At 34.0% G+C, this 25,907-nt stretch overlaps 1 protein-coding gene across 1 annotated transcript; it reads right to left on the bottom strand.

The window, feature by feature from the left end:
* Window positions 1-659: 659 nt before the first annotated feature.
* LOC115211088 (phosphatidylcholine transfer protein) lies at window positions 660-24,492 on the bottom strand. The gene is made up of 6 exons (XM_029779977.2): window positions 23,941-24,492; window positions 13,101-13,215; window positions 12,020-12,099; window positions 7,081-7,255; window positions 2,991-3,058; window positions 660-1,014 (listed from the first exon to the last, which is right to left on the bottom strand). Exons 1-6 carry the CDS (start codon window positions 24,064-24,066, stop codon window positions 928-930), a joined length of 651 nt encoding a protein of 216 aa, XP_029635837.1. The 5' UTR covers window positions 24,067-24,492; the 3' UTR covers window positions 660-927.
* Window positions 24,493-25,907: the final 1,415 nt, after the last annotated feature.

Here is a 25,907-nt window from a genome sequence, read left to right on the forward strand (position 1 = left end):
TATATATATCACTGCCAGATCTGACTGGCCTGGTGCAGCCTTCGGGCTCCCCAGACTCCAGTTGAACCGTCCAACCCATGCTAGCATGGAAAGCGGACGTTAAATGAGGATGATGATGATGATCATCATTGCATATATATATTATATATCATTGCATATATATATATATCATTGCATATATATATATATATATATATATCATTGCATATATATATATATATATATATATATATCATTGCATATATATATATATATATATATATATATCATTGCATATATATATATATATATATATATATCATTGCATATATATATATATATATATATATATTGCATATATATATATATATATATATTATATATATGATTGATATAATTTACTAAAACCCTTGAAAACTGTACACTAAGATGGTCACAGCTCAATGATTAAAACCAGCAAAGGAACATAAATTTAAAATGTGTACAAGTTTCTTTGACTGGTGACTGTTTTGATTTGTAATTATTTACACATTTTCCATGGTGCATTATTTAGCTATTCTGGAGTGACATATTTTACACACACATATATATATATATACATATACATGCAACAAGTGGTAGAGTGAACCCATAACCTTTTGTTGTAAATAGCACATTTGAAAATCTTTGGCCATACTTAGTACAGACAGAAATGTGCCTGTTGTAAATACAGGAATGTGTTAATTTTTTTAAATATCAAAATGAAGTTATACATTTATTTTGAAAAAGTGAACTTCCTAAAAGTGTTGGAAAACTGAACTCACACAATATTATTTCTGTATTCTGATGAAGGAAAGCAGCAATGCTTTCCTTTTCACTAGTGAAACTATTAACAGTATAGAAAGGTACAGAAATAACTGAAATTTAAAAAGTAAACTTTCAATATAAACTTATAAATGCAAAATTTTGTCAATTTTTGTCAGCTTTTGATTTAAGATATTTGGGATAATTTTTGCAAGCTGTGCTCATTTGTGTCAAGAATGCTGGGACAGCCGTCTGAAAAAAAGAATGAAAGAAAATAAATCTAAATAACAAACATCTACTAGAGCAAAAAAAAAAATGCAATTTTATAGCAATTTAAGAATTTACCTTGTTTATTTAATTCATCCTTTGTCTAATTAACCTAATTTATACATTTTACATATCTAATTTGCCTGAGATGTTCTTTATTAAGAATAACAAGAAGCTTAATAATGGCAAAATCATTTTGATAAATTCTTCAAGTTTTCCAAAATTAGTCGAAACAAAAACTAAATTTGAACAGAAATATGACAACACACGGGTTAAGCATTGATGATTTGTTTTACATTTCAGACTCTATCAAAGAATTGTTGGAAAAATCAAAATAACAGATCACAGTCAAAAGGCTCAAAAGTGGTCACAACAAACACAAAAGTTATAGCTAGTTTTAGAGAACTATCCAGTGGAATCTTAATAAGTAAGATGAGACTAAGCAAATACACAATTCTATGTAGTCACTGCAAATGATGTATTCACAAAAAGGTCCTTGGAGATTTCTGGAAAGCCATCAAGGAATCATTCCTGAACCAGGTTTTTAAATGCAGCTGATGAAACTGGAATATCTGGCATTAGATCTTAGTATGTAATGAAGAATATAGCCTGTAGGATATGGCAAATTTATTTGATCACCTCAGTGACATTAACAAGACAGTTCAAATGAAATAGAAATAGTGACACAAGTATTAATAATTTAGAAATTCAGTGAAATGTTACATACAGTAACAACAGGTTTCTCTCTGAACAAAATCTACATATGAAATATGTGTGTATGTACTGTATATAAAGTGTAATATATATATATATATACACACACACACACACACATATATATATATAAAATATATATATATGTATGTATATATATATTATATAATATAATAGAATGCACTCTATGTGAAGTATATATATATATCATATAATACATAGAATATTTATATGTGGTATATGTATATACAGATTATATAAAGTGTATGTATAGATCGAAAGATGTGAGACAAAATGTTAAAGGAACTATTGAGGCTAAAGGAATTTATTTTGAAGGAGGACATTAAAAAAAGCGGTATGAGAATAATAAGAATTCTAAAACACAGTGACATTCATATTGAGAAAGCACCTCATATAGAGATGTAGTGCTAAAAAGTCTGAAAAACATTCAGCACCAGTGGTGGAACTGCTAGTTCATATGAGTTCCGCTTGTTTGCACATCATCTGCAGCTATTGACTATCACTGCATGCTAACCACCTTTTCAAGATGAATACCACCATTTCTTTTAATTTCTTCAATCTTTTGGCTATGTACTGTAGTGAATTATTAGAGTTAGTGGTATACATCTATAAAGCCAAGCCTTTTCTCACCAAAATGCTATACTAACTGCATACCATTCCTACTCAATATACCTGCCTTTCCTACTTTTACCATCCCTATAGTGTTTCACCCCACTAACACTTTATTAATCACTTTTAACAATCTTCCTTTTCAACTATCTTCCTGTCCATATTTCCCTTCTAATCATTAATCTGCAGAAAGTTAATAGGAACACCAACTCAATCCTTCTCACAATTCTAAGAAGGCCCTTAAGAACTGTAAGCATTGTCCCTGTTACTAAGACTAAACTGTAGAAGTTTTAACAAATCAAATAATAAAGCAAATCTGCAAGGAAATGAGCAATAAGATATAAAATCAAATTTCCAGTGCCACACTCTACTTATAAACCATGACTAATATAAATTTCCTTCAAAAACAATGGATATTGAAAAGAACATAGATTAAAAGAAAAAGTATTTTATTTTAATGAAACATTTTCAAAAAATGTGTGAGTTGGAAATGTTATGAATTATGTCAAAGTCTTTGGTTGCTTCTAGATTAACATTCTAATAAAAAGTGTAACCCAATTTGCTGTAATTTTACTTTTTATTTTGAAAATAAATTTGTTTTTAGAATGGATACAAACCTTTGCAGCCCAGTTGATTAACCAAGTTGGGATCATGCCTTTCGGATCATCATAATATTGCATGAAAACTAAAATAGAAGAGAGATATTATAATACAGTATTGCATTTATGTATATGTGTGTATCTGTGTGAGACAGTGAGGAGGGAGAAAGCGGGAAAGAGAGAGAGAAGGACTTTATTGTGCTTTTCAATCAATAATCCTAAATCCTCTGGCCTCTATCCATTCTGTTAATGACTGATTTCATCTATGAACTCAAATTCAAAATTTACCAAAACTGAGACTTGAAGATTTTGTTGAGGTTATAATGTTTTCCCATCAACAAATGAAAGTTTCAAATATTACGAAAAATTTTTTTAATATTTTGTCCAAATCTTACCAATTAGTACCAAAACAAAATAAATAAATAAAAGAGTAAAAGCAATAGGGTTAAGTACAATAAAAAAAAATGTCCCTTTGTTATAATAATTAAAAGATTTAGAAACTATTTAAAGGTTTTAAATTCAAAGATTACTGGAGATTTGAACCTAGTGACAGTATTGTTGTCATCACCTTTGTTGTCAGCATCACCACAAGCACTACCATCCTCCAACCCTCCTCCTCAACATCATATATATATATACATATAAAGGTGACAATTTACCCATCGCACCCTGTATATATATGTGTGTGTATATATATATATATACATACATAAATACATATATATATATATATATATATATATATTATACATCTCTCTCTCTCTCTCTCTCTCTCTATATATATATATATATATATATATATATATATATATATATATATATATATATATATATATATATATATATATATATATATATATATATATATATACGTTTAAATATTTGTTGTGCAAGATCTTTTATGTGAAGTTGTGTGTTGAAACAGATATTATTATATTTCGGAATGGTCATATTGCCAGTTTAGCCAATAAAAACACACGCACTATATATTTGGTGTTATATTGCTTCAGTGATATTTATTTTTTACATTAATCTTAATCTTATTTCGGCCAGAGTTCTTTCGTCACACTCCTTTGACCGCATCAGTGGTCCTTTGTTTTCTTCTCACTTATTTGTGTCTCTCCTTACTAACCGTCAGCCATTTTGTATTTCTATTGTATGTCTTCATTTGCACATGCTTATATTTCTATGTGCGTCTATGTTTATTTAGTGTGTGTGTGGGGGGATGCCTGTAATATTTGTATCTTCTGTTTATATACATTCATGTAATTTGTATTTTGTTTTTGTTGCTTTTGTTCTAATTTTGTTCATGTGTTTACATCCACCCATTATTATCATTACATATGCTTGTATGTATGTATAACAACAATATTAGTAATAATAATAATAAATCTAATCGAAAAAAAAAATACTAATATTGTTGTTATACATACATACAAGCATATGTAATGATAATAATGGGTGGATGTAAACACATGAACAAAATTAGAACAAAAGCAACAACAACAAAAACAAAATACAAATTACATGAATGTATATAAACAGAAGATACAAATATTACAGGCATCCCCCCCACACACACACTAAATAAACATAGACGCACATAGAGATATAAGCATGCGCAAATGAAGACATACAATAGAAATACAAAATGGCTGACGGTTAGTAAGGAGAGACACAAATAAGTGAGAAGAAAACAAAGGACCACTGATGCGGTCACAGGAGTGTGACGAAAGAACTCTGGCCGAAATAAGATTAAGATTAATGTAAAAAATAAATATCACTGAAGCAATATAACACCAGATATATAGTGCGTGTGTTTTTATTGGCTAAACTGGCAATATGACCATTCTGAAATATAACAATATATATATATATATATATATATATATATATATATATATATATATATATATATATTATATATATATATATATTTATATTTATATATACACTACACACACACACACATACAGAAAACATAACCGGCTTCTATGTAGTTTCTATCTACAAAATCCATTCACAAGACTCTGTTTGGCCCAGGGCTATAATAGAAGAGACATGCTCAAGATTGCACAATTGGATATAAGTATAAAAACTAAATACTTTAAAGCTTTTAGTCTGAGACACCACTGTCTCAGCTGTATCCACTTATATGGAATATCATAGTATTTACAAAAATCATATGTTATCTCAAATGTAATGCATCCTGCCACAGCTAAGTGTATCTAAAACTCAGTAAAATAGTCTATCCCCTTTTATCCATACTTTTTTAAAATCTTGAGTGTAATGCTAGTACCCAATTTTGATTGTGATGTTTTGTATTAAATTTCTAGTATTACACACATTTATAATGAAACCAACAAATTACTATATTTGAATACTGCTGTCATTCTACTGACAGAAGGTAGTGTCCAATAACCAATAATCAACTGAAATGATGATAGAACTGTAATTTGACAGTTTTCACCAGAATTTGTGAAACATGAGAACACTTTTAGTATGTCAGAAATCAATTTATGGATCATTTATCTGTCATAAAATAATCATCAAGCTGACAGCTGACACACATAGAATAAGCAATATTCCAAATGTGTTTTAGTTTGTAAGAGTTGGAATTACCATTTTTCTTTTTTATCTTTTTGTCAGAAGGGAAGCCTGTGTCCATGAATCTTTATGAGGCCTCTGAGACAGGTGAAAAGGAGAGAGGGAGAAACCTCTGAATTTTCCAGAGGTATGCAGGGTTGACTGTGTCAGATGCCACCTTGAGGTTGACAAAGGTGATGTAAAGGTATTGATCTTTGTGGAACTCCCAAGATCTTTCAATAATGAGATGAAGGGCAAAAATATGGTTGGTGGTAGATTGATTTGGCAATAATTTGGCTTGTTGTGGGCAGCAACTGCTTCTGATGGTGGAAAGAGCATGGTTGAGGAGGATCCTAGTGAAGAGCTTGCCTGGGATGGAGAAGAGGGTGATACCCCTGTGGTTGCTGCTGAGTTTATTGCCATTCTGTTTCCAGAAGAGGAAGCTAATACCCTAGGTACAGTCATTTGGGAGCTGCTCTGACACTCATACACAGTTAATGATGCAAGTGAGCCACTAGACCATGTTATCTCTGTCCACCTTCAACATCACCACAGAAAAAGTGCAGGTTCCAGGGGCTTTGCAATCATTGAGCTTCTTCAGGGCAGCAGTCTTCATTGGGGGTGACAGGATCAAGTCTGCAAGTGTTGTTCGTTGCAGCTGAGTGTGCAGTGATGATAAGGCTGGGATCAATTGGAACAGGTGGGTGAAGAAGAAAAAGGCTGAAGTGCTCCTTCCAGAGTTTAAGGTGGGCGGTTTCTGTAGTGATGATGTTGCCATTGGTATCCTTCACCAGAGCTGTCTTGAACTAAGGACTGGCATGGGCTCTGTGCAGTATGTTGAACACTTGGCTGAGGTTATTTCTCTTTGTCATTGCTTCCAGGTGCTCAGCTTCTTCCACCCAGAACTTCTCTCAGTTATCTGTAATGGCCTTGTTGCATATTTCATTGAGCCAACAGTACTCAAGTCGCAATGCAGGCAAGCCTTGTTATGACAGTTGATTATCTCCAGCATCTGTAGTGAAATCCAGGATCACTTGGGAAGAGGTCTTGAGTTTACTGAGACATCACATGCAAACTCGTTGATGCTCAATTTGAAGACCTCCCAGTTATCAATCTCATCCTTGACCAGAGTGCTGAAACAATTGATAATAGAGAATGCAAATGCAGAGGCAATATTGGAATTGCAGAAATAGGATGAGTCAGGGTGGGGCTGGTACTGGTGGCAGGGTCCACCAATGACTTCAAGTTGTTAGCACTGCATATATTTTCTTAATCACCCTATTTATTCATACTGTGATTAGTATGGTTATTTCCAATGTTGAATACATTGAATTTAAAAAGTACATACCACAATCTATCACATGTTAAAATATGGATGACAATTTGTGACATAAACTACCATCTTATTCTATGACTTGTAATGTATCTTATCAATAAATTATAATTTCCTATATTTATAGCTGCAAAACAATTATTCCATGTTATTTGATAAATAGAAAAAGAAAATAAGAAAATGAATTACCTTTTGTACCTCCTTCTGGTTGTTTACTAATTACCAAACTTTGGTAGTAATCATCTACTCTGACTGTCATCCATTTCTCAGGGAAACTGATTGAATCATCAACACTTTGAGCAATGATCACATATACTTTGGCTCCTTTCCAGTCAATAATACGTAGCTCTCTCTTATACACATACTGAATATTGGGTTAAGGTTTTTTTAACTGAGTCATATGATAAAATCTAACCTAAGTGACACAACATATTTATTTCTTTGTTGATGGTTACTATCTCTCTCTCTTTCTCATATAAATATAAATACACACACACACACACACATATATATATAGACAGTCAGGCAGAAAGACAGATAGGTAAAGAAGAGAAAGTGGAGTTAATGAGCTTACATTATTTTATCGACACTGAAAGAATGATAGCTAATTCAACCTTGACAGAACTTGAACTCAGAAAGCAAGAGCTTTAAGAAATGCGGCTAAGTATGTTTTCTGACATGCTAATGATTCTGCCAGGCTTGCTGCATTCATGTATAATAATAATAACAACAGTAATAATAATACATAATATATATATATATATATATATATATATATATATATATATATATATATATAATATATATATAAACTGTAATATATTTGAATAAAGAATCTTAATTCCATTTTCTGTTGTTTTTCTTTTATTTGTTTCAGCAATTTGACTGCAGCCATGCTGGAACATCAGCTTTAGTTGAACAAATTGACCCCAGGACTAATTCTTTGTAAGCTTAGTACTTATTCTATTAGTCTTTTTTGTCGAACCACTAAGTTATGGGAACATAAACACACCAACATTGGTTGTCAAGCAATGGTGGGGGAACAAACACAGATACACAAATACATACATACATACATACATACATATATATATATATATGTATACAGCAGGCTTCTTATCACATAGCCACTTTATATAAACTCTACAAATACTATGAAATTCCTGAAGTATATCCAGTACCATGTGCATTTCTACTGTATGATTACATCGGGTGGCCAATAACTACGGACAAGCTTTGTACAGCATTCTACAAGGGTTTTACCTGAATCTCACTATAATATATATATATATATATATATATATATATATATATATATATATATATATATATATATAAATGCATGTGTGTGCATATATATATATAAATATTGTCCAAAACGTATAGTATTATATATCCATCATGGCTGATCTTACCAATTGGTTTTGTGTAAGGGATACAATGGTACGTTAGGTAACAATCAATTATATAACCTTATGCTCATTAGAGTTAGATAGACAATATAATTGGATTGTTACCTAACAGTCTTAGATGACTTACGTATATATGTGTGTGTGTGTGTGTGTATATGTGTATATGTGCGTATGTGTATGTCCCTCTCTCTCTCTCTCTCTCTCTCTCTCTCTCTCTCTATATATATATATAGGAGCATGGCTTAGTTATTGGGATATTTGGCTCACGATTATAAAGTCATGAGTTTGATTTCTGGCAATGCATTGTGTCCTTGAGCAAGACAATTTATTTTCACGTTGCTCCAGTCCACTCAGCTCGCAAAATTAAGTGGTGTCTGTATTTCAAAGAGCCAGCCTTGTTACACAGTGACACACTGAATCTCCCTGACAACTGCATTAAGGGTACACATGTCCATGGAGTGCTCAACCACTTGCATGTTAATTTCACAAGCAGGTTGTCTCGTTGATTGTATCAGCTGGCACCCCCAGTCATAACCGAGTGCTCTTATACATATATATATATATATATATATATATATATAAATTAATTTAGAGATAAAACCACTATTAGGCAACTCAAACAGTGATAGACATAAACCAAAACATAAAAAACAAAAAATAAATATAATTAATATAATATATATATAAAATATAAAATTTTAATAATTAAAATTTAAAATTTTTTAATTTATATTTTTAAATATATATGTATATATATATATATAACATCATATCAAAGGGAAATGGAAATTAATAGAAATTTTCACTTCCAGTGGCCTAGTGTGTAAAAATTTAGTCCATAGACTTTGTATTACAAAATACAGTGTACATTTAAACACATAAGGAATCCACTCGTGGGATTCAACATGCTAGAAAGAACAGCTAAGTTCCAAAACCACAAAAGCCTAGCTGTTTTTTCTAGCGTGATGAATCCCATGAGTGGATTCCTCATATATATATATATATATAATACATAATATATATATATATGGGCCTGACAGTGGCCAAGTGGCTGAGTTCCTTTCAGGCATTGGGCCTCATGGAGGCATAGTGACTGAGTTCCTTTCGAGTGTTGGGCTTTATGAAGGCAATGACCAAGACTTCTGACATTATGTCACGCTTGAGAAGGCCCATCAAGCTGAGCAAAATTGCAGTCGTGGCAGATACTGATGTCAAGCAAATTGGCACTCTTGGTTTCACGCAAATGGCACCTGTAAAAGCACCCACTATGCTCTTTGTGTGGTTGGCATTAGAAACGGCATCCAGCCATAGAAAACCATGCCAAATCAGCGTGCTAGCCCAGTTAAACCATCCAACCCATGGACAACAGACGTTAAATGATGATGATGCTGATGATGATATATATACATATATATTATTCATCACAATATGCTAAAATACATTCATGTATCTCTGGATGATTTGCTGGTCTCTGTAAGTGGTCTGGTATGTTTGTGCCTTATTGATACATATCAGCACCGTACAGACCGAGCTGAAGGCCAGCAGGTCTGCTAGTATATATACGTATGTATGTATGTATGTATGTATGTATACTATTGTAATGCCCATTTTCCTTACAATAAAAGTTGTCTGTCTGTCTTCTGTCTCTTCCCTGCTCTATCTCACTTGATTTTTCTTCCTAACCCCACTTTCTATCTGTCTCAGGTATTTTTTCTCTAGGGCAAAAAAGAGGTAGAGGTAGTGAGAGAGACACACATATACAACCAGAGAGAGTGTGACAGGGAGATAGTGAGAAAAATTGACATATAGACACGGAGAAAGAAGAGGTCTGGCATCTCACTTGTGTTTTTTCTCCATAACCTGCTTTCTCTGAGAGAAAAAGAGGTATAGGCAGGGAGAGAGAGGAACACATATACAACCAGAGAGAGAGAGGGAGATAATGAGAGACATAGAGACACAGAGAGGGACATATAGACAGAGAGAAAGCATAGGTCAAGTGGCGACTTCAAAGGAATAAATGTTATGTATTAAGTTGAAGGTGGATTGAGTGATAGGTGGAGTATTTTTGCATACTGTAAAAAGCACTACAGTGAAATAGACAGTATGTGGATTGCTAGAAATAGGATCCAATAAACTACCAACTTGGCCCCACCATCATTCTGTTTTCAGAAAATAAGTGCACAATGGTCAAATTAATTGAAACAACACATAAAAGCTACTATATTATCAATTTTATTTAGTGTTTTCAGCAGTCAACATACAAACAAACAAACAAACACACAAGCAAACTTTGCTTTTTTTAAGTATATAGATAAGATATATATATGCGTGTGTGTGTGTGTGTATATATATATATATATATATATATATATATATATATATATATATATATATATATATATATATATATATATATGAGGGGAAGTCAAAAATTATCCACACTTTCGCCCGCCATAATATATCTTTATTATTGTCACACTGCCTTCTGCGCATGTGTGCTTATAGTTTGTACTATTGTGGTCACATGATTGAAGTTTGAGCCGGATCATGCAGTTTTTCTTTCTGGCTTTACAGTGTAAGCATGGCTGCTCCACTAGCAATGTGCACCAAAGAACAAACATGCCATACACAAGTGCAAACCATAATGGTAACAGAAAAAATATAGTGAAACATTAACTACACAAAGACGCCTTCCTAACTTGACAAGCACCCCACCAATGGCTGTGTAAAATATAGGAGGTTTTTATGCTGCACCTTGTATTACGAACATTAAAACAAATACTAAATAATAGCCTAGTGGTTAGGGTCTTGCACTCATGACTGTGAGATAATCATTATCATCATCGTTTAGCATCCGCTTTCCATGCTAGCATGGGTTGGACGGTTCAACTGGGGTCTGGGAAGCCAGAAGGCTGCACCAGGCCCAGTCTGATCTGGCAATGTTTCTACAGCTGGATGCCCTTCCTAACGCCAACCACTCTGTGAGTGTAGTGGGTGCTTTCTACGTGCCAGACGAGGCTGGCAGACGGCCACGCTCGGATGGTGCTTTTTACGTGCCACCGGCACGGAGGCCAGGTGAGGCTGGCAATGGCCATGATCAGATGGTGCTTTTTACGTGCCATAGGCACGGAGGCCAGTCGGGGTGGCACTGGCAACAGCCACGTTCAGATGGTTCTCTTACATGCCACAGGCACTGGTATCCCAATTCCTAGACTGGGTGGTGTGTTGTATTCTTGAGTAAAACACTTCATTTCATGTTGCTCTGCAATCACTTTGACATCTGACATGTGGTACACCATGCACCTGTTCAGGCAATGTCAATTTGATGGTGGGAGTGAGCTAAGGTACAACACATACATTTGTTCACTATAAACAAATTATTTGTGCAGGTCATTCAGCAAAAGCTGAACACTCATACATAGTCCTAGATGGGAGAGACCATCACTAAATAATTAATCTGCTATTCTCGTGGACCATAGAATACAGTTTTATAATCATCTTGATTGGCATACCAAAATATTTTGATTGAAAATAAGTATTGGTAGAACATGTATTTTATTCTTGAATACTTTAACCTATACTAACCTATATTTTCTAACTCAAGTGAATTGGATAATTAGTTTCGGTAATCATGATTCTACAACATTTAAATCTGATAGTAGTTACAAAAGATACAAAAATATATCATTAATGATAGTTTCATATTTGAAGGATACATCACGGTAAGACATAGGTTTGGGGAATTTCACTCCCCAGTAGATGAGTTTTTTATTATCTGCTTCTTTTTCATACAGCTCTGTAAACGACATAAGAAAAAGAAAAGAAAAAACAACTAATATTAACACATTTGATGGAACAATTATTTTATTTATTTTTAATTGTTAATATCTTTTATTTTAAGACTAAAAAGTAATTCTGTTCAGTGTTCATAGACTATAGTGTTATAAAATTGTTAACTCTATCAACTTTACATTATATCATATCATTTATAATGCTCATAAACTGACATGTTATAAAACTTTGAAATTAAAATAATAATATATCCTTTCATTCTCAATATTTTCTTGAATATGATAAAATACAACAGCAATCAGCATATTCATGTTCGAATCTGTCAAAATGTATTACGAATGAATAGGTATGTTATTGTTTGAATGCTTGTTGTCCTGTGTGCACCCCATCAATTAATATCTGTTTGGCAGACATCAGCAAATAATTTCATTGTTGATTTCTATAAACAAGAAACTCATGCTCTTGTTATATTCATGAGTCTGGCAAAGCAGCTTTGACTGAGGAGACACACAATAAATTGAAAATCTATTGTATCTCAAAGTTCTTTTACAGTGGTAAATCACATGTATTATGGACACACATCATCAAAAGAGACTAGCTAATCTTCAATGATGAAAAACGACAGCAATCAGATATTCCTATTTGAATTTGCCAGAACATAAGAATGAACAGATGCAGTATTGTTTTGACTCTGTTTTGACTTTCATGCAGCCCATGAATTAAACAATCAACTTTATATCATATATTTTTTACACTTTTCATTATTATAAAACTGTGATGTTAAAACTATCAGTTTTTTATTAGATCTTTTTTTTAACATTATGAGAAATGGTGAATTGGCTAAGAGAAAGTTGATGTTCCAAGTTTCAGTGCAGACAACAAAATGAAACTTATTCAAAAGAAATATATTTTTATACAATTTGATTTTTTTTAAAAACGTAACTTCACATTACTTCCTTAACAATAATAACCTTATTACTGTAATCAAGCAACTGATTCACTCACCATGTACATAGTTGTCCCATGTCTTACGATATTCAAGATCCATGTACACCTGTGAGCATATTTCAGGATCTAAATCCATTTCTCCAAAGACTTTGTACTTGTATAAACCTGAACTCTAAAAGAAATTAGAAATACTGGTAAGAATTTGAATACAAGAGTAGAGTCAAAAACTTCACTGTTAAATGTAAATTTGTCTCTAAACTGATACATATTTATTATTACAATATATATATCATTTTATATATCTATATTATGTATTATTATTATTATGATTATTACTATTATATATAAAGATGGTGAGTCTGACAGAATCACTAGCATGTCAGAAAACATATTTAGCGACATTTCTTACAATTCAGGGTTGATAAATTATAGCATCATTACTGGCCTTGTGCTAAAATTTATAACCATTATTATTATTCTGCCAAAGTTGATTTATCCTTTCATCCTTTCGGGGTCAATAAAATAAGTCCCAGCTAAGCGTTCGGGTTCATATAATCAACAAGCCCCTCCACCAAAATTTCAGGTTTTGTGCCTGTAGCAGAAAGAATTATCGTTATTATCATTATATATTAAGGTGGCAAGCTGGCAGAATCAATAGAATGTAGGAAAAAATTCTTAGTAGCATTTTTCCCAGCTCTTTATATTCTGAGTTCAATTACCTGCAAGGTCAACTTTGCATTTCATCCGTTCAGGGTTGATAAATCATAGTATCAGTCAAGTACTGGGGTGGATATGATTAACTAGCCCTATCCTTCTTGTACTAAAATTTGTACTGGCCCTGTGCTAAAATTTGTAACCATTATTATTATTATTATTATCATTATTATTGTGAAAGCACATGGGTTAATGGTTAGGGTGTTTCACTCATGATCATAAGATTGAGGTTTTGATTCCTGGACTGGGTGATGCATTATGTTCTTGGGCAAAACACTTCATTTCATGTTGCCACTCAACTAGTAAAAATGAGTAATCCTGTAGCAGACAAGAGTCCCATGCTGGCGGGGACAAAATGTATATGCCGCAGAATCTGGGAAACTGGTTTTATGATCTTGCTTGTTTGATTATTATCATTAGGTATGTCAGCACAGTCACATATTTCTAAGCTGATGGCTTAGTCGACTAATGTGGATGAGGCTTCTCTTGATTGTAATGGTGCAAGTGATGTTATTGTTTTTCTCAGGTGCTTACTGCTGATGTTGTTGTATAATGGATCTTTCCTGCTGCTCTTTCTATTGATGCTGTTGATGTTTGGGATACTGCTGCTCTTGGCATTGATGTTGTTATTGCTGGTGCTTTTGATACTGTTGTTGGGGTTGTGTTAAAGGTGTTTGCAATAGCAGGGTTTTTCCTTTCTTTGCATGGGACAGGAAGCCTTTAAATGGCTTGTCTTCCCACAAACGTCATCTTGGCTTTCTGCTCTTTACTGCTACAAATAACTGCATTCCATTAGGGAGGTTGATCAGGCTAGGTACAGCTTTGATAATGCTCAGATCAGAGTGTATCCACATTTCCATATCTGTGCCTGACCAATTTGGCTTTCCCATTTTGTTGACTTGCAGAATTTTTGTTTTGCTCTCTATGCCATATAATATAATCAGCAAGATGTCCACTTTTGGTGGCACCTCCACTACCTTTATTTTGAACACCCTTTGACCAATGTATGCGGGAATTAGGTAGGGATTAGCCTTAATTAACTTTTTTTGGTTAATTCTTCAGTTGAGAATCTTACCCTAACTGTGCCAAAGAGTTTTCCATGGGCAACATAAGTTTTTAAACTCCAGACAGGTCTTGGGCATTTTCAATCTGGATCTGAATTGCTCATTCCTGTTGCCTGTTCTTTATTGAAATACATTTATATACAATGTTTTTTTTTTCTTATTGTTTACCTGTATCTCCTCTGGCATGTTAAGGAAGACTATTCTCCCATTCTTAAATGCACTTTGGTGTTGCTCAGTGTTTTTTTCTGTCAACTCAACTTTTTTCATTTTGCAACAAGCTTGTGAGAAACCATTTCCATTCTGCTTTGAAATAAAACAGCCATTATTGTCATTTTATTAATGCTCCTGTTGGATTTGGTGATGGTGTTGATACTGGAGACAGTGGTGGAGGTTGTGCTTGTGTTATTTTAAAATATATCCTGCTCATCACTACTGTTTATGATGCTGCTGCTGTCTGAGCTTTGTTTCTTGACCATAACAGCTGTTCCAACAGCTACCACTTCCCTCCATTTGGGAAGCCATATTGATATTTTTTGTTTTAAAATGTTAAATTTTTGATTTTAAATCTCAGAATTTTCCCTTAAAGGGCAAATTCTCACCAGACCAGCACATTTCACTTGCAGTGAGCTGGTTTATTTAACAAACAGCTAAAAAACAGAATTGGAATACCAGCTAATAAAACAACAAATTTTAAAGAAAACTTATGAACTACAAACAAGTATCCATTCCTTCCAACAAATTTTGGCACAAGGCCAGTAATTTGGGGGAGGGGTAAGTTGATGAAATCTACCCCAGTAATCAACTGGTACTTATTTTATTGACCCCGAAAGGATGAAAGGCAGAATTTGAATTCAGAACGTAAAGACGTAAATGCCACTAAACATTTTGCCTGGCGTACTCACAATTCTGCTAGCTCAACACATTAATAATAATAATAATAATAATAATAATAATAATAATAATAACAATAATAATAATAATAATAATAACAATAATAACAATAATAATAATAACAATAATAATAAAAATAATAATAACAATAATAATAAAAATAATAACAATAATAATAAAAATAATAATAACAATAATAATAATAATAATAATAAAAATAATAATAATAATGATTTCAAATTTTGGCTCGAGGTCAGCAATTTCAGGGGACAGGGGTAAGTTGATTACATTGACCCTGTACTTAACTGGTACTTATTTTATTGACCCCAAAAGGACAAAAGGCAAAGTCGACTTTGGCAGAATTTGAACATAGAACATGAAGACAGATAAAATGCCATTAAGCATTTCACCTGGTGTACTAACAATTTTGGCAGCTTGCCACCTTAGTAACAACAATAACAACAATAGTACAGTAAAAATAAGAGTACCATGACAAACTACAGCACATACCAAAGGCACACAGAGCTGTGCTCAGTAGTGCAGTGAAAGCATGTCATAAAAATAAGACTGCTAAATATTATAATAATTCTGCTTGTCATTCTGTTACTTAGCCCATCAGTAACACTTTCATGTGATTAGAGAAAAAAAGGGAAAAAGGAAAGGGGGAGAGAGAAGTGCCCATGATGTGAAGTAGAGGGAATGTACTTGTAATGCTTTCACATGATTAGTTGAAGGGAAAGTGAGGAAGAAGAAAAAGGAGAAAAAGAGTATAAGGCAAAGAGTGACACAGAAAGAGGGAGAAAGAAAAAGAAAGGATGGAGATAGAAGTGTCCATGGTGTGAAGTAGGGGGAACATAATATTTATTACATGGTTAAAAAAATTAGATGAAAGTAATGATGATATAGAGGAGGAGAGTTAAAAATATAATTTTAGCAGATGGGTGATGTTCTTATGATGAGTTTAAAGAAAGGCAGAGAGAGAGAGAGAGAGTGAGGAGGGAGATAATGATGATGGTGGTGGTGGTAATAGTGGAGATGGAGGTGGTGGTGGTGATTGGATAGTGAAAAGTGCATTTAAAAAAAAAATTGAAGTAACTTTTTTATATCACATATCACTTAACACATGTGCATAAGTGCAATTCCATGAAATATTCATGCTTATTTACATGGCAGATATTTGCAATTTAACTAAAGGTTGTATCATATGTACAGGATATTTTTTTTTATTCATGGGAAAAATAGAAAAATAAGAGTGCATATTTATTTCATGAGTGCTGTGTATTAAGTCTATAAAATTGTGCATTAAATATATAAAGTGTATATATAAAATGCATTATGTAATCATCGTATTCCAATTTATTTCACTTCTCAATGAGTAGCAAATGAGCAACTATCTTTCCATACAGACACAACATAGGCTACACTTTCAGGTTTTTTAGATAAAGTTTTCAGAAATAACTAGGCAGGTATACCATTAATTCCATGAAATATTCATGGATCCTGCTAGTAATGATAATAATAATAATAATAATAATAATAATAATAATAATGTCTTTAAGAGGGACAAGCAACAGTGCCTAATAATTGATGTGGCAGTGCCAGGAGATCAACATCTTGTCATGAAGTAAAGAGAAAAGCTTCACAAATATGGAGACCTGAAAGTTGAGATCACCAAGATGGGGCAACTGTCAGATTCAAATGTAAAAGCTAGTTCCTGTTGTCATGGCAGCATAGAGTTCAATACCATCTAACTTAAAGAAACATCTGGACACTTAAAAAAGTACACTGGAATCTTGGGTTATTGCTGGAATTGGCTTTACTTGGAACTGCACAGTTACTGCATTAAGTGCTGGCTATTTGTGGTCCTTATGACTTGACAGACAGCAAAACTCCCCAGTACACACAATATCTTCAATCTACTATATCCCAATATTGGATACTGTGCAATGTCTTCAACAACAACAACAATACTAATAATAACAACAATAATAATAATAATAATAATAATAATAGCTACTTTGATGACAATGATCATCATCATCATCATCATCATCATTTAACGTCCGCTTTCCATGCTAGCATGGGTTGGACGGTTCAACTGGGGTCTGGGGAGCCCGAAAGCTGCACCAGTCCAGTCAGATCTGGCAGTGTTTCTACAGCTGGATGCCCTTCCTAACGCCAACCACTCCGAGAGTGTAGTGGGTGATTTTATGTGCCACCGACACAGGTGCCAGACGAGGCTGGCAAACGGCCACGCTCGGATGGTATTTTTTATGTGCCACCGACACAGGTGCCAGACGAGGCTGGCAGACGGCCACGCTCAGATGGTATTTTTTATGTGCCACCGACACAGGTGCCAGACGAGGCTGGCAGACGGCCACGCTCGGATGGTGTTTTTATGTGCCACCGACACAGGTGCCAGACGAGGCTGGCAGACGGCCACGCTCGGATGGTGTTTTTATGTGCCACCGACACAGGTGCCAGATGAGGCTGGCGAACGGCCATGATCGGATGGTGTTTGTTACGTGCCCACAGCACGGAGGCCAGTCGATGCGGAACTGGCTACGGCCATGTTCGGATGGTTCTCTTGTGTGCCACCGGCACTGGTACCACAAAGATACAGATTCCATTGATGTTCATCTATTTTGATTTGTTTTGATTTGATTTTCACTTGCCTCAACAGGTCTTCACAAGTGTCACAAGAAGGAAGGTGTGCACAGGTGGACTGACTACGTCCCAGGTAGGGGCCATGGGTTATGGCCTGACTAGTCTTGCCGGGTCTTCGGATGGTGTTTTTATGTGCCACCGACACAGGTGCTAGATGAGGCTGGCGAACGGCCACGATCAGATGGTGTTTGTCATGTGCCCACAGCACAGAGGCCAGTCGATGCGGTACTGGCTACGGCCACTTTCGGATGGTTTTCTCTTGTGTGCCACCGGCACTGGTACCACAAAGATACAAATTCCATTGATGTTCATCTATTTTGATTTGTTTTGATTTGATTTTGATTTTGATTTTCACTTGCCTCAACAGGCCTTCACAAGTATCACAAGGAGGAAGGTATGCACAGGTGGACTGACTACGTCCCAGGTAGGGGCCATGGTTTATGGCCTGACTAGTCTTGCCGGGTCTTCGGAAGGTGTTTTTATGTGCCACCGACACAGGTGCTAGATGAGGCTGGCGAACGGCCACGACCGGATGGCGTTTGTTATGTGCCCACAGCACGATGGCCAGTGATGCGGTACTGACTACGGCCATGTTCGGATGGATTCTTGTGTGCCACCGGCACTGGTACCACAAGCAGTACTGACTACTTTTTATGTGCCACCGACACAGGTGCTAGATGAGGCTGGCGAATGGCCACAACCGGATGGTGTTTGTTATGTGCCCACAGCACGATGGCGAGTGATGCGGTACTGACTACGGCCACGTTCGGATGGATTCTTGTGTGCCACCGGCACTGGTACCACAAGGATACAAATTCCATTGGTGTTCATCTATTTTGATTTGTTTTGATTTGATTTGATTTTCACTTGCCTCAGCAGGTCTTCACAAGTGTCACAAGAAGGAAGGTATGTACAGGTGGACTGACTACGTCCCAGGTAGGGCCCACGGGTTATGACCTGACTAGTCTTGCCGGGTCTTCGGATGGTGTTTTTATGTGCCACCATGTTCCCACAGCACGGAGGCCAGTCGATGCAGTACTGGCTACGGCCACGTTCGGATGGTTTTCTTGTGTGCCACAGGCACTGGTACCACAAAGATACAAATTCCAAATGATGATGTAAATATTTCATAAAACATTAAAGCTTTAAGTAATGTTTGTTTTGGTTTTTGTTATAAGTAGGAATTGGATCAAAAGAAAGAATTTGCAAACAAAAGCAACAAACTAATTATGTATAATTAAGTAGATAGTCTGACTGCAATACTTTAATAACAGTGAATAAGTTCATTTTCATAAATGAAAGAAAAGCACCGAAACTGAGCCAAAAGATTTTAATTAATTATAATTACACCTGTGGGGAGAAAAGAGAAAAATGAGGACAGTTTTTGCTTTGGTTCTTTATGTTCCCAGTTCAAATCTTGCCACAGCCAACTTTGCCTTTCATTTTGCTGAGGGCTGATGAAACATATACCAGTCAAGTCCTAGGACTGACTTAATCCATTAGCATTTAAAATGGCCATGTCCAACCTAAATATTCTTATTTGTTTTATGTTCAAACTGGCCAAACCTTGGCTCTCACATCTATCTATTCTATAATGTCAATCTAAATACAAAAATATTACATAATGGAAATCTTGAAGGTGTGAGATAATGCATGATTAATTCAAAAGAATGTGAATAAGTGAGCATTACGTTCAGCAAAGTAATCTGAATACAAATAGGTTAATCAACTGTTAATTTAAGCAAATGTGCAATGTGCTAAATTGTTACAAGAGAACTCAAATCTCCACCCACCTACATGTAGGATTCTAAAGACAGATGAAATGACAAATTGGTCTGAGTACATCTCATCACTACTATTATTGTCTTTTTCTAACTCCAACTAAATCATACCTACCCTTTTCTAAAATGTGAGTAAGTATATAGCTACTCTACAGTAAAAAACCTGTTCTGCTCTGGCCCCATCTCTCAATCCCTCATCTCTTAGCATAAAGCTATCTTTCTTAGGGATTTATAGTCTTGCAAGCTGCATGGTAACCTTGCTAGTGACGGTAGCATGAAAAAAGAATCCAGTACACACAGTAAGGTGGTTTGCATTAGGAAAGGCATCCAGCTATAGAAATCATGGCAAAATAGACAATGGAGCACAATTCACCAGATCCTATCAAACTGTCCAACCCATGCCAACATAGAGCATGGATATTAAAGTGATGATGATGATGATGAAGACCCTATATTACTGCCAACCCACACACACTATAATCTACCTGTACACACATACACTCTTTCAAATAGATCTCTTTAAAAAAGAAACGTGCAAAGGTAAAATAAATAATGACAGAAAAATCATCATCTTAATTATTAATTTTCATGAAAGAAAGGTAACAACACTAGAATTAGAATTCATTTTAAAATATGGCATGCAGTCTGAGCTTCAGCAATAATAGACAAAACTCTGGGCATGTTTCACTTTTATTAGATCTCATCAGTGAAACTAGGTTTAACCCAGTGTTTTCCCCCCAAGTTCCCCAAAACCTTACAATTCCAAAAGGTGTTACAAAGTATTCTGCAAGAAACTGTCGTAAACAGTCTAATTATATGTAAGTACAATTTTGAAGCAGTTTTTTGTTTTTATGTCTATTTTTGAATTTTACTTTGAAAAGGTAAATTTATGAAAATATCACTACCAGTGGAAAATTCATGAGGGATATGAAAATTGCTTAAGGCAAATCCATTCTGAACTTAATAATAACAGATGTATGTATGTATATAAAATCTAGGCAATGTTTCGGTATTAGTACATGATGTCAGTCATGAGTGAGTATGTGTGTGAGTGTGCGTTTGACAGTTCAACTCTGTAGAGGCAGTGTAAGACAATGTATCATGCAAACTCTTGACATCATAGACTTTTACCGAAAGAGGGCCAAAATCTGTACATGGACAGTAACTGTTATCTTGTCATTTAGTAAGGCTGAATAATGCTGAATAACATTATTCAACATTATAAAATGACAAGATAACAGTTTCATGAAATTCAAGGTACCACAGCAGCTAATTGTCTTTGATGTACTAGTTGTGTGTGTGAGAGAGAGAGAGTGGGGGATTCAATAATATCAAATCAACAAGGTCTGCGTTTCTCCCAATTGTTTATCTCCCAATCTTGAAATACATTGTTTGAATTTTATTGAAGCTTTCTTTTAATAGCAATGACACCTTTGAGGTGTAAAAATAATTGATATCACACACACATACATACAGTAAAGTCCAAGGCCAGTCAACCTTTCTCTATAAAATATGTACTTTATACAAAAATTAATTTTTCAGAGAAACTACATGAGTAGTGAAAATATTTGTTCGGCAATTTCCGTACATTTTTTTAAATTTCTTTAATTTTTCTTTCCAGCTGAATTGTTTATTTTTAAGTATTTTTTACGCATGTGCGTGTATGTATGTATATTTGTATATGTTTGTGTTTATGTGCATGTATGTATATTGTGTACGTGATCTATTTCTTCAATTTTCCCCAGGTGAATCGCTTATGTTTATGTATTTTTTGTGTACGTATGTGTATTTATGTGGGTGTATGTATACATATTTGTGTGTGCATGTATGTGTATACACATGTATATTTGTGTATGCACATACATACATACATACATACATGCATATACTTACATACACAAATATATATAAATACACACATAAACACATCATACACAAAAATACATTAACATAAGCTGAAAACAAAAAGAAATAAATAAAAAATTTTTACGGAAATTACCGAACAAATATTTTCACTGCTCATATACCTTCTCCGAAAGATTACCCGATTGCCACAAAAGCAAACATTAATATACAATATATGTCTAGCATTATCAGATATTTATGCAGTTTATAGTAACAACAAAAGCAGGAAAATACTGTGAATGTCAAAAAACAGTATAAAATATTGATTAAAAATGACGTATGAATTAGTGCAAAGTCTAATTACATTTCAGATTAGATAAAACTCTCACTAGTGGTAAATTTGATATATTATCTCTCATAAGGTGGCATGCTGGCAGAATAGTTAGCACGCCGAGCAAAATACTTAACGGCACTTCATTCTGAGTTCAAACTACGCCAACATCGATTTTTGCCTTTCATCCGTTCGGGGTCGATAAAATAAATACCAGTTGAGCACTGGAGACCGATGTAATCGATATACCCACTCCCCCGAAATGACTGGATTTGCACCAAAATTTGAAAGCAATATATTATCTACTTCAGTTTGTGAAGGATGTTTGAAGTACAAACGTTAATTTGTTTATAGCAACAAGAATCACCCATTCAAATAAACAAGGACACCGCTAGTAGTTAAATAAGGGCATTCCTACAGATTAGTACCCCACTAATTTAGTTTCTTCATAACTCTTTAAAAAATGCTTGTTTTTAATAGAAGTTTGCAGATATGTATTTTCGATGATGAAGATTACAATTGTATTCAAATCGTTCTTAAGCGCAAATCGCCACGACCAACAATTTCCGCCACAGAAGCATTTACTTTTTTTGGGGGGGTTTTTTTCAGATTTATAAGTTTGAAACAACAAATCATCAACATAACGTAGTATACACTCACCAAAAATATTTCTGCAAAATGTCATTTAAAAATATTCATTTTACAGAAAGTTATGAGAAAACAAATTCGGAAAGTGTGAAACTGATCCGAAACTTCCTTTTACAAAAATTTCAATTTTGTCAACATAATTGTAATCCACACACTGGAAAATGTATCTCTGTAAAGTTTCATTTTTAAAATATACATTTTTCAGAAAGTTATGAGGAAATAGATTCAGTGGGATCCCAAACTGTAGTTATACCTATTAGAAAAGGTTTCTATTCCTCGAAGCCCTCCAAATATTATCACAGATTTATATTTAAAAAATGTACTTGACAGAGTGAAAACAACGATTTATTATTTGAAAAGTATCATAAAAATAAGCTTGTGTATGAGAAAGTAGTAAAACTTAATGTTCGATGTAAACAAAACAGAGGAAATGAAACTGTAATACATAAATAAAGGATTTCTATGGCAATATTCCACACAACGCAGTCAGAAAACGCAGACTTGAATGGTGTATAAATAATTATGTTAAAAGACTACGGAAGCTGTAAGAACAGTAGAGACAAATGTATATGCTTTTATAGTCATGGCAGTTAGTAATTACATATATATATAAATATATGATTTATTGCAATGTAGATATATATGTTGTCCTAAATGGATTTCCATATCTGGGTAGCATGAGGTGACCACCCCAAATATGTCATTTCTGACATTTGTGTGGAAAAAGTTCGTCTGCCAAAATCTGTTTCTATTTACTTCCTCGAGTGACACACGATCAGTAAATTAATTACAATAATTTCAGGTTGGGTGAGATCATGATATTTGCTCAACAAAGTGTGAAGCCTCGCCAAAAGGAATTGTTTTTTGTTGTTTTTTTACCCAACTCATGTGAATCGTGTTTACATATCCAGTAGATTTATTTATATATTTTTGATTTCCTATATAATCATACTCACAGCATTATATGATCTGTAGATTTTCATTCCGTGTGATTCGGTAAAAAATTCCCATTCTTCTAATTTCGGTTCGTCTAATTCCTCACACGCTGCCGTAAATTCCGAATCTTCAAACAATGCCGCCATTTTATGATAAAAGATTAATAAACACTATTTTTTTCTGTTTTTATATCATAAAAATATCTAAAAAAGAAGATCGATATTCTGTGTAAAGCTAAAGAAATTCGCTGTCACGCTGTCAGTAACTTTCACTATCTCGGGTTTCGGTTCAATCCTAGCGCGGCCCCTTCACACACTTCCGCTCTCCAATGTCCGCTCCTCGTCCACTGACAATCGATGATGATTATTTATAATAATTCTTCATTGAAAGTATATAAAAATAAAACAATCTCCGAACCTTTTATTACATTATTCATGTTATATGGTTTGTTATTAAATTAATATGTTGCTTAGCGTTTGTGATCAATGTGTTTACCAGACATAGACCCACTGTTCGCATAAGATAATGTAGGAAAATAGAAAAAAACCATTTCAGTGACATTTCACGTTTTATTGATCAATGAACCTGGAATTGCTATTGTACAGGTAAATTTTTTAAAAGAATTATCTATCGTGTGATACTTGGGGAAGTAATAAAACTATTTGGTATCCTATCTTCGCCTTTCATTCCTTGTAACTTCCCGGATAAAAAAAAAGCATATTTTTTAAATGAAATTATGGAGAGACGACTTTTCCGAATGTATATGTTACAATTATGTCGATAAAATCAAGATATTTCTGCAAAAATATCATTTAAAAACGCGCATTTTAAAAAGAGTTATGAGATGACAATGTCAAAAGAGGGAGAATGATATGAAACTTAAAATTTGTTTTCGTAATATTGTCAACATAACCGTAATCTACACCCTCGAAATCGTGTCTGTAAGATTTCAAAATTATTCATTTTAAATAAAGTTATGTACCAAACTGTTTGGGGTACCAAACTGTACATATTCCATTGTTTATATTATTTCTCTTCAATTCGTAATGTGTATTTCATTAACTACTTTTCTTTATATCTCTTTGTTTCACACTTCTACCTTATTTATTTATCTATTTTTAAAGTCTTCACTCCATCTTTTATTGAAATAATTCTTTAATAACATTTCTATGAATCTTTAATGTATGCCATTGAAGGCCTTAAGTGTCATCGATTTCTTTAGCGCTTTCACATATTTAGTACATGGTGCATAAAAATGTCCCGTATTATATTATTATTTGAAGGTTGTTTCTTTGGGTTAATCAAAAATATATTTTTGTTATGCTTAATTGCTCACAATTTATACTAGTTTCTTTTTAAATGTTATCCTTTATAAGCAGGTTTAATTTAATGCATTTTACTTAACAGTAATACATTAATTGGAAAACCTGCTTATGATATCGATTATTTATGAATAACAAACTAGATAATTAGATTCTAAAGCATATATTAGATTGTTGAATAGGAGTGATGGACAACACTGGTTTGATGCATTCAATCAGAGCATAAAAATATTGGGAAAAAACCTGGAGTAGCACGTTTGTTTAATATTAGTATGACAGATTTTTAAAATCTATAAATCCAATAGCCATGTTCATATCAAGGAACAGAAATATAACCTTCTAGTAAAAAGAGAGGCCTTTCCTCTTGTCATTACTCAGTATTTACAGACCAAGCTATCTAATGACTATTGATAACACTAATAGCGGTTGTGACGACAGACTACCGTCGTTTCAGGCTGAGGATTAAGTTGTTCGATCAATTTGAATTACTTGCTCCTGGATGTGCGTATACAGACATGTGCACTTTTAACGTCTCAGGGAGAATCAACGTGTATCACAAGCACAACCCAGCTGACGAGCTTCTAAAATGTTTCAGTCACGAGATATGAGTTGACCTGGGGTTACAGAAAATTACATTTGCCCAAAAAGCTATGCTGCAGGACGGC

Source organism: Octopus sinensis, linkage group LG4, assembly GCF_006345805.1.
Source record: "Octopus sinensis linkage group LG4, ASM634580v1, whole genome shotgun sequence".
Classification (NCBI taxonomy): Eukaryota; Metazoa; Mollusca; class Cephalopoda; order Octopoda; family Octopodidae; genus Octopus; species Octopus sinensis.